This window comes from Gracilinanus agilis, chromosome 1 (genome assembly GCF_016433145.1).
Source record: "Gracilinanus agilis isolate LMUSP501 chromosome 1, AgileGrace, whole genome shotgun sequence".
Lineage (NCBI taxonomy): Eukaryota > Metazoa > Chordata > Mammalia > Didelphimorphia > Didelphidae > Gracilinanus > Gracilinanus agilis.
Genome location: NC_058130.1, coordinates 734,354,989 through 734,365,383, shown reverse-complemented (window position 1 = coordinate 734,365,383; position 10,395 = coordinate 734,354,989). Strand labels below are relative to the sequence as shown.

General features: G+C 53.3%; 1 protein-coding gene across 1 annotated transcript; it reads right to left on the bottom strand.

The window, feature by feature from the left end:
- Window positions 1-511: 511 nt before the first annotated feature.
- TLE5 (TLE family member 5, transcriptional modulator) lies at window positions 512-10,222 on the bottom strand. The gene is made up of 7 exons (XM_044685363.1): window positions 10,202-10,222; window positions 9,738-9,835; window positions 7,685-7,748; window positions 6,617-6,661; window positions 4,753-4,815; window positions 3,363-3,437; window positions 512-1,619 (listed from the first exon to the last, which is right to left on the bottom strand). The coding sequence occupies exons 1-7, from the start codon at window positions 10,220-10,222 to the stop codon at window positions 1,398-1,400; spliced, it is 588 nt and encodes a 195-aa protein (XP_044541298.1). The 3' UTR covers window positions 512-1,397.
- Window positions 10,223-10,395: the final 173 nt, after the last annotated feature.

Genomic DNA, 10,395 nt, shown 5'->3' with positions numbered 1-10,395 from the left:
GAGCACAGAATGGTGGCTGAAAGGGGTTTTGGATTTCATCTAGTCAATTCTGCCCCCTACTTCAAAGGTAAAAACTAGGCTCCGAGTGACACTTATCCAAGGTCCTTATCCAGGAAGGACAGAAGCAGGACAAGAATGCAGGGATCCTGAAGGCAAAGAACAGGGCTTCAGTCTGATGAAGGGCCTCCTGACTCAGGCCTCCAGCTACTGCTTGGAGATGCATCTACATGGGAAGACCCCTCGTGTCTCTGGAGCCTCTGGCCCACCAAGGAGATGGGGATGAGACCTTTTAGAAGAACGAGCTTTGCCAAGGAACAACTGAGGCCTTCTGACCACAGCCCAGCCTTTGAGAAGGTCCCCTGTCCAGCGCCGAATGAGCAGAGGCTGCAGAGCAAGGCTGGCTTGGATTCCATGTCCCTGAGCCCCACCAGGAAGCCTCTCAGGCTGGGGGGGGGGCAACACCAAGGGGGAGGGCAGGCAGACCCCAGGGATGACAGCAGGAGGCGGGCACTTTAAACCAACCGTCTCACATCTTTATTTGAAAGGCACAGCTAGTACAAGCTTAGTACAGTGTCTCCATTCCTCCTTTGTATTAGGTTAATGAACACCAGAAGCCGACAAGTTTGTCTAAAGGACTATATACAAACATGAAATCGGGGGAGGGGGAAGGGGGCTTTTTTTTTTTGGTGAATTTTTCTTTTTTTTTTTCCCCTTCTTTTAAAAGACAGGCTAGCAGACTGAAAGAAAACCAGACAAATGCGGTACCCTCATCTTTATTCGTGGGCAAGGGGTGGGGGGGAAGCAGGTCCCCTGGGCCCTCTCCATCCAGCTGCCCCTCCCCATGTGCCCGCTGAGCTCTCTCCTGGTGCCTGGCCCAACGTGAAGGGGCTCAGGTCCCAGGTGAGGTGGGTGATGGAGCAGAGCCTGGGAAGAGTCAGGCAGGCAAATGGCCAGAGGGAGGAAAGGAGGAGGGGGACAGGGTAGAGCCTCTACATGGGGGGAGGGAAGGGTCGAGGGGAGGAACCCGGGGCCGGCTGGCATCCGTGATTGCATGCAGTACCAGGAGGGGACTGGGGAACTGCTGTGCTGGGTGCGCAGCAAACAGGCCGAACGGGGGGAGCGGGAAAGGGGGGGTCGGTTACATATGTGCACAGGGAAGGGGGAGGTGCTTGGAGCTAAGGTGGGTTCATTCTTTTATTCCCTTCCGACCCGGTCCGGTCCCATTCACACCCCAAGGGATTAGGGAAAGAGGGAAGGGGCTGGCAGGGGGCAGGGAACAGTCAAAGCTTTGGGGCTGGGGGCGACATCTTAAGATGGGTCAGCTGGCACTAAGGTGCCAGGGTGCCAGCAGCCACCATAAATACCAAATCTCTTCCCCCACCCCCAGTGCTGTGCCTCTAATCTGACTTGTCACCATCGTCATCCTGATGGGCATCTCCATCGTGCCCGTTCTTATCCTCCTTAGAGAGGTGGGCCTGAGAGCCCAAAGCAGAGAGGGAGAGGAGGCCAGTGCCCGCGCTAACAGCTGGCAGCGACGGAGGCTGCAGGCCCACGGGCAGCGGAGTCAGGGGCAGGGCCAGGGCCTGGAGCTGGGACAGCTGGTGAGCCTGGAGCTGCTGCTACAGGAAAGGAAGGAAGGAGATAAGGGCAGGAGAAAAACAGGAAAAAAACAAAAACCCCACAAAACACCATCCTAAGAGGCATGGAGAGCTGGGAGGAGTGGACAAAGGAGCCTGGGGCTGGAGGCAAGGCGCTAAGCTAAGAACAGGCTTCACTAGGGGCCTCTGGGCCAGTCCCTTCCCTGCTCTGGCGCTCAGTTTCCCCCACTATAAAATGAGGGCACTGGAATAGTGTCTCATGGTCTCTTCTAGCCAGAAGATTATCTGCTCTCAGCCCCCCCACCCCATCCTGGCTCTGTGCCAGAACACCCCATGCCCCATGACTCAAGAAGTCTACAGCTATCTGTGAACTATCAACTTCCAGAAAGATGAGAGGTAGGACAAGTCCCTCACTGGTTAAACAGGCAGCAGTCTGGACACTGGGCAGCCACCATGGTGGCTAGGGTGTCTCCCCTCCCCTGCCTCCAGCAAGGATGAGTGTCTGCCCTCTCAGCCACATCTCTTATATCCAGAATAACCTAAGAGGGCTTGCTCAAGATTCCATGAAGAACCTAAATTTTTGAACTCAGGTCCCACAATTCCCAATCCTGCCCTGCTTCCAGTGCTATCCAAGCAGGGACATGTAGGCATATTTTATCTCTTTGCCTTTTTTCTCCTCTTTTCCCAGGTACTGAGCATGTGGCCTTGAAGAGAAAGTCCTTAACTGAACCAATGAATGAATGAGAGGTCATTGTGGTTGGTACAAGATTTGGCCTGGAGATTGGGGCATGAGGTAACAGACTGACCTGTTACCAGTAAAGTACCTTCTTTGGGAATAGCTCCAGAAGGGAGAAAAATTACCCATTACAACTCCCTTTTACAGATGGGGAAACTGAGGGAGAGAAAGGACTTGTGCATGGTCACACAGAAAGGTAGGAACAGAGCTGAGGACTCACACCCAGGGCCCTGGGTCCCAGAGCTGGGATCTCTGGAGGCAGAAGTTAAACATCCTCATCAGTTAACCTGGCAAAAGAAAGGCACCCTGCAGCCGATGGAGCTGGGGGGGGGGGGGGGATAAGGAAGGCTTCCTTTCCTTTTAGTCCAACCTCTGAATTTTTCAGATGGGAAAACTGAGGCCCAGAGCTAATAAGGGATTGTACCCAGTTAAGTCAGCAATCTCTGAGGAAGCTTTGGGCTTTCTGAAGGCCAGGGGAAATTTCCTCATAGCACTTTTAAGATTTGGAAAGTGATTTTACACCTATTATCTCAATTCATCCAAACCACCCAAGTTGGGTAGTTATCCCCACTGTGTGGATAAGGAGCCTCCGGCCCAGCCAGGCCAAGTAATTTGCCCATCCCACACAGCTGCCATGTAGGAGGCCAGGGCTCTATCCATGCACCCCCTCTCCAACCGACAGCCCCTTTGCCTGTCACAGGACAAACACCGACTCTTGTTCCCAGTGTGTCAGATTCAGAAGGGCCCTCACAGATAACAGGGGCCAGGCTCCAAGTTTTGTAGATAGGGGAAACTGAGGCAGAGAGCAGGGAGCCTGGCAGGTGTCCCACAGGGGCAGAGCTGGGACTTGAAGCCTCACTACCTTGGCTTCTCCCCAGGCCCAGCTCAGACAGAGATGAGGTGACAGAGCTGGAGCCCAGGGGCACCCCCACTCTTCTTTCAGGTACTCTGAGAGGAAAGGGCAGCTCTATGGAAACGGGGCCAAGAAGGGGGCCTGCCCAAGGTCCTGCACTCATCAAGACACATACCCGGATGATGGAGTTCAGCTCCGGAGCGGTTACCTGCTTGGCTCGCTCAATGGCCCCCAAGACCTGTTGTTGGTGCTGGGGAGAGGGAGATAGAAGAGAGAAGGGGGGGAGAAAGGCTATGAACTTGTTTCCATCAGCCCCAACTCCCAGAGTCACTGGCATGGTGCTGACCTCGGCTTCAGCTGGGACCACAGGATGGCAAGATGCCAGAGGGAGGGGAATCATCAGCCAGCAAATGGGCAGTGAGGCCTGTCTATAGCCTCCCCCATCCTTCCCATCTGGGCCCCCCAGGTTGTTTCCTCGTAACCCTGTCAGGAGGCATCGTTCCCATTATACAGGGAGAAAACACAGGCTCAGAATGGGCATGTGATTTGCCCAAGGTCACAAAGCTGACAAGAACTGATTCAAACCCGAGTTCATCCTTCTTTCATCTCATGTCTACTCTAAGTGAGGGGGCGCTAATCTCGGGCCCCACAGCTGGCATGGTGCCCAGAAGAAAACTAGGAGAACCAGAAGGATCCAGGAGTTCTGGTCCCCACTATGTAGGGATCAGCTTGGGGTTCCCATGACCCCCTTTGAAAGAAATAATACCTTGGAAGAAAACAGAGTCCCTCATTATCATGCCACAAATTGCAATGGTTTTACAAGATGGAAAGGAAAAAAAATTTTTTTCTCAGTGTCCAATGCTTCTAAATAGTTGGCTGGTATTTATATACAGCACTTTGTAGTTTGTGAAGCTTCCTAACAAACCTGTGAGGCAGGATCTGCAGCCAGTATTGCCTCCCACCCCACCCCCACCCCCTTTTACAGATGAGTAGACTGAGACTCAGGTACATAGAATTGGTTCAGGAAGCAAGACTCTTAAGGTGCACAAAGCACTTACACACGTGATCTCACTTGATCTTCATAACAACCCTGGGAAATAGGTGCTGTTTCTAACTGAGGCAGACAGGTTAAATGACTCGCCCAAGGTCACACAGCTAGTGATTGTCTGAAGCAAAATTTGAACTTGGGTCTTCCTGACTTAGGTCCAACACTATCTGCTGGGATATATAGCTTGTAAGTATTCCCCAAGACAGGAAACAAAAACACCAGAAAAGGCCAGCTGGCATACCACTTGAGGGTCAGAAAGACAGCCAAAGGCTTCCCAATGCTGGTTGGCTCATAGGTTCCCTCCCCACCTCTCGCCTACTAGTCCCATCTCAGCCCCAACCATTTCCCAATTCCAGGCCCAATTCTGTCTTGGCCCCAGGGAGCTCAGCTGATGCCAAGCCACGTGCCCAGGCTGGGTTCATCAGACTCTCTGCCATCCCAGCCTGAAGGAATGAGGGGAGAAGCTGGAGGCACTGCCCCCTGCTGGCCCACTCCAGGAATGGAGGGATCCCCTTACCTCTTGTGAAAGGTAGGGCAAGACTTGAGCACAAATGCCATTGAGCCTCTTGACGATCTCGGCCTGTAAGACAGAAAGGAGGTCCTTGATGGCTGGGAGAAGCCAGGTGAGGAGGGGGGGATTTCTTTCTCAAATCAGCAGAGAAAACAAAACCCACCAGGATTCTGGCTTCCCTTAAAGATGGACAGTGGGAGCCTGAGGCCCAAATCCACGTTTGTCTTGAGGGGAGGGTCTCAGTAGCAGACAAACCTCACTGGCCCAGGTGCTCCCCCAGCCTGCCCCTTAGCTGGCCTGCCTGTCTGGGACCATAGAGAACACACGTCTTTCCCTTCTGCTCCACCATGGCCCTTCAGACATTTGGAAAGTGAGGACCACGTCCCCTATGACAGGACGTGCTTAGAGCAAGCCTGGAGAGTACCCCGAGAAGGGACATGGCAGTGGCTGGAATTGTGTTCCAGGACCAAAGATGCTCCCCTGTGGGAGGGTTAGCCTTGTTCTGTTCAGCCTCAGATGACCTAGCCAGGAGCGACTCGTGGAAGATGCAAAGGAGTCACTTCCAGCTGTATATGAGGAAAAGCTCTCTAATGATAAGGGGTCCGGGGGCATCTAGGTGGCTCAGAGAGTCAGGCCTAGAGACAGGAAGTCCTGGGTTCAAATCTGACCTCACACACTTCCTAGCTGGGTGTCCCTGGGCAAGTCACTTAAACCCCATTGCCTAGCCCTTACCACTCTTGCCTTGGAGCCAATTCATAGTATTGATTCTAAGATGGAAGGTAAGGGTTTAAAAAAAACCCAATGGATAAGAGGGCTGCCTGGGGAGCCCAGTCAGAGGGGCTGGGCCAAAGGCTCCATCCACTAAAACTATAGGGGTGCTTAGAGATCATCTGTTCAACCAAAGAGGAGTTAGTGAAGTCTGTTTGGAGGCTGAGACTCAAATTTAGGGCTCCTGATTTCAAATCTAGGATTCTCCGACACCTTACTGGACCTTTGTCCTCATCTGTAAACAAGGCAGGAGAAATCACACAAATTGGGGTTTAGAACATGGGATATCAGGGCTAGGAGGGGGAAGAAATAGTAGAAAACAGACTGCCCAATTCTTTTTGGGGGTGGGGAGGGGACACCATAGGAAACAAAAAGCCAGGTTACTGGGGAGGAGGGCAGTGTAGAAAACAGAATGCCAGTAGAGAAAAAACCATAGAAAACAATGATTGCAGGGGAGGGAGAGTAGGAAATGGACCACATAACACAGACTATCAGAGCTGGGAGGGTCTTAGCAGCAGCCATCTGGTCTAGTCTAAGCACCTCATTTTATCTCTGGAGAAATAGGCCTGGGGAGGGAAAAGGCCCAGGGTTGGGGACTAGTCTGGCCCCAGGGAAGCCACAGCCTCCAAGCAGTAGCAGTTAGCAGAGAAAAAAGGGGAGGAATCCACTGCCTTCTCCAGAAGAACCCCTACCCAGGAGAATGCTCGGGGTCCCTTAGTGCTAAATTCCAGATCAGCCTAAGGGACAAAAACCCCAGTGCTAGGCACCCCTTCTTACTGGCCAGAGTCAGAAGCAGGGCAAGCCCCCCTCCCCCCATCACCAGGTGTGTTCAGACAAGGGGTGTTTTGTAGGTGAGTCAGATTCTGAGGCCTCTTGGCCACTGTCCCTGGAGAGACGCCCCTCGCCTCCCTCCTCCCTCCTATCGAGAGAGACCTCTCCAGGGGTGGCCAGGGAACAAACCCCAGGGGGCCCCAGGCACAGGGCGGAGGCGGTAACTAGAGCAGGGCTGGGGCAGCTGCCAAGGTGAGTGAGTGGTTCCTACCTGGAGGGAGGCAGGTGGGAGGGAGAGATGGATGGGGGGGGGTTGCAAACCAGATCTTACCTGTTTGTGCATTTCAATGTTGAGGCCATAGGACATCTCATAATACTGCAGCAGAGATGGGGAAAGAAGCGGGCAACAGTTCAGAGCTGGCTCTCGGCCAGCCCCACAAGCTCTCCAACAATCACAGACCAAGAGAACCCCAAGGGACCAAGCTAGTCCAATCCTCTAGTCTAAGGTGGGGGCGGGTGAGAGCAGAAATCACCCACAGCTGGGTCTCGGCTGAACTGGGACTCATTTTACAGCGAGGGAAGCTGAGAATTAGAGAGGGAAAGGGATCTGCCTCTGGGGACAGTGAGGCGGACAGGGCAGACCTGGGACATGAACCCGAGCCTCCTGCCTCTAGATTAGGGCTCTTTCCCCCTGCATGAGATGCCAAACAAGTTGCCTGGCACCAAGGGGTTAAGTAACTGGCAAGGGCTGGGAGGTGGAGGGAGAGTGTGTACAGAAAGCAAGAAAGCAAGGGCCAGCAGAGCAAGGCCTGAATTATTCATGTCCAAATGCCGGTGAGCTCACCCCACCCCATCTCCGTGGTAGGCAGGCAGACAGCCCAGCCTCCCAGGCAGCAGGGCCCGGGGTGAGCTGGCAGGCCTGCTCCAAAGCTGGGCCCAGCCTGCCACGCCGTGGTTTGGCACTTGGGCCCAGGGCCCTACCCTGCTGCGCCAAGCCAGCCGGCTTGCCTGGGACTGAGGCCAGGGAGTGAAGGCCTGGGGTTTGGCTGGAGCTCCTTCATCAGTGAGTCCTGAAAACTTCCCAGCTAACCCCCTCACCAAAGCTGATCCTCACCCCCTCTGGCTTTCTGGGGATGCCTGTACTTCCTGGAGGCAGAGGAAGGAGACTCCCCAAGAGGTGGCTGGGGCCTGAATCCCCCAAAGTCACCCTTTGTTGTGCTAGGCCTGGGCCTCTGAAATCCTCTCCTGGAAGCCCGGACTTAAAATCAGAAACATATGTTCCCACCACTGCCGAAGCCACGAGTGTGGGCCTCCAAAGTCACCCTGCTCCTGACCTCACCTGGGGGGGGCTCAGAGGGATGACACCCACTGGGGGGAATATGGGGGAAGGGGGACATACCATGACATAGTGACGCTGCATCTCTGACTTCTCACTGGCCAGCTTGTCACACTCCAGTTTTAAGCTTAGAAAGAGAAAAACAGGAGGAGGCTTGGCGGTGGGCGCCATTTACAAAGTGCTCCCTGATCTACAAAGGTTTGCAAAGCGGGCTTCCCGTTTACAAAGTATCTTGTTTTCTTGCTGGTTTACAAAGCACTTCATGGGGTCTGGAGAAACTCAGAGTGAACTCAGAATTGGGGGGGGGGGAGATCCTGAGGGAAGGGAGGAAGGGGAAATTTCCCCCAGAGGCCACTGGGGCCTGTGCCAAGGACCTATTGGATTTTCAGCAGGGGGACAACAGCAGGCCAAGCTTCTAAAGGCTTTCCTGGCATCAGAGATGGGTTCCTGAGCTCAAAAGCACCTGATGCTCAAGTAGGTGGGAGGGGAGCAGCCACCCTCCAACAGGGGCACCTCCTCTAGCCCCAGGGGACCCTCATTCCCCAGCCCAGGCCCTCCCATTTCTTTATTTAGAAATCAAAAAAGCCTCATTTCCACGTTATCCGGTGCAATAAACAAGCCTAGTCGTCTCTGGGGGCCCCTCCCAGGCTCTAGAGAGGGCTGTAATTCTTGGCCTTGGTTGGGGGGAGGGGGAAGAGAAAGACAGGAGGTGGGGGGAGCAAGTGGGACACTGCTGCTAGGAATGCCATGTCCTACCCCCCAAAATATTTTTTTTTCAACAGAAGGAAGAAAAGAGATTCTATTACCCTTTTGGAAAATAACAATCTCTCATCAATTTCCTGGTAACCCAGAGGGGAAGTGGGAAGCCTTCTATGGGTTAATCTATTTAAATTCAATAAGCCAGGTGATTCTAGAAGCCAGCAGGGAGACATCTTCAGCTCTGGCCCGACCCAATTTGGCATAAGCTCAGTGGGGGGAAGGGGAGTTATGGATAATCACAATAATTTCATTTCTTTAAAGCTTTAAGGTTTTCAAAATGCTTTCTTCAGTCCCAAAAGGAGGGAGCATAAGGATTATTATCCCATCTCTGTTTAAAAAATAGGGGAAATAAGGCCCAGTGAAGGGAGAATCTGGTGCAAGGCCACAGACCTTGAACTCCAGTCCTTCTAGAAAAGGGAAGCTTAATTCCCATCCTATCCCAGCCCTATTCTTTCATTTCAGGGATTCATCCCATTTCCTGCCCAGGAAGCCCCAAAGCCTATTGCTTCCACTTTCCCTTCCCTACAACTGAGGCCCTGATATAGCTTGGTCTCCCAGGCAAGCTACTGGAGAGAAGATGAGGTAGAAGAGAAGGCCAGGCTGGGGAGGAGAGGTCCTAACACAGGGAAAACAAGGGACAAGGACCCCAGCAGGAAAGGCCTGGGACTGAAGAGGAAAACTATGACCTAAGCCTTATGGTTTATATTGGTGGCAGAAGGAGAGGAAGCTAACAGGCCAGCTCAGGTGGGATTCACTCCCACTAGCCCCTAAAGGCAAAGAGGAAGGCTGGGTCAGACCCAAGTGCCATTCCCCAGGCAGCTAGCTCTAAGAATAGCAATGCTCCACATTTATATAATGTTATATACAATGGAAGGGACATTAAGAGGGAGGCTTTGGAAAGAGGGAGATGGGGAACTCAGGCTCAAATTCCTATTATGTTATTATTCTATGTGACTATAGGCAAGTCATTTAACCCCAAGTTTCATATCTGTAAAAATGAGGATGGAGTTAAACTAGGTGGCTTCCAAAGTCCTTCCTGGTTCAAAATCTATTATGTGGGCAACTGACTCATCAAGGTCACAATGGGAGATGCTGATAGAACCAAGGCAAAAAGTTGAGTTCCTGGCAATCAATTCAAATCCGAAAAGCTTCTAGTGGTCACCTCATCTGTACCCCTTCCTTTCAGAAAGGAAATGCAAACCCAGAGCAAAGAAGGGACTTGGCCAAGGTCACACATACAATTAGATCTGAGCTCAGGCTTCTTTCCATCTTCCCTGCTTAGGTAGGGGCCTTCATCTGGTGGGGTTGGGGGGAGGTAGGGGACCCCAGCATCCCAGGGCTCCCAGAGCTGGCTCACCTGTGATACTGGGCTTGTAGGAGCTGAAACTCATCTTTGATCCGGTCACAGGAATCTGAGGTTGTGAACTTGAGCTGCTGGGGCAGGTGTGAGGAGCCCTTGGAGAGGAACAGGGAAGGTTAAGGCAGACTCCTCCTCCCCCAATCAGGTCAACCCCAGCCTGAAGCCTTTGAGCCCTTTGGGGGAGGGGGAAGCTAGAATCAAGATTCAGTGTTCAAGCTGTTTGGTGGTATTCCTGGTAGCAGAACCCCTCTCTTAATAAGGGGGTTACAGCTCTGCCAGGGCCTAAGGAAAGGATGGGATTGGTTGGGGGGATGGCTATGAAACTCTCTAGCACCTTCCATTTTGCAATCTCTCTAGGAGATAGCCTCCTGTCACCCCCCACCCCCAAACCGGGTCAGGTCAGGCCCAGACTCTCCAGTTTGAGGCCAGGCAGCTGTGGTGGGGTTCCTCCCCGCTCCCACCAGCACCACCAGCACCACCATCTCCTCCTTCTTCAGGCACTTCCTGGGCCCAGCCGCCAGCCTGCCTGCCCAGCTCTGCCCCAACAGGGCTGATGTTTACATACTCAGCTCCGCTCCCCCCCCCCCCATTTCCTGCTCCCAGTCCCGTAGCCTCCCCCCACCCAAGGCCATACACGGGGGGGGGGGAGGGGGGG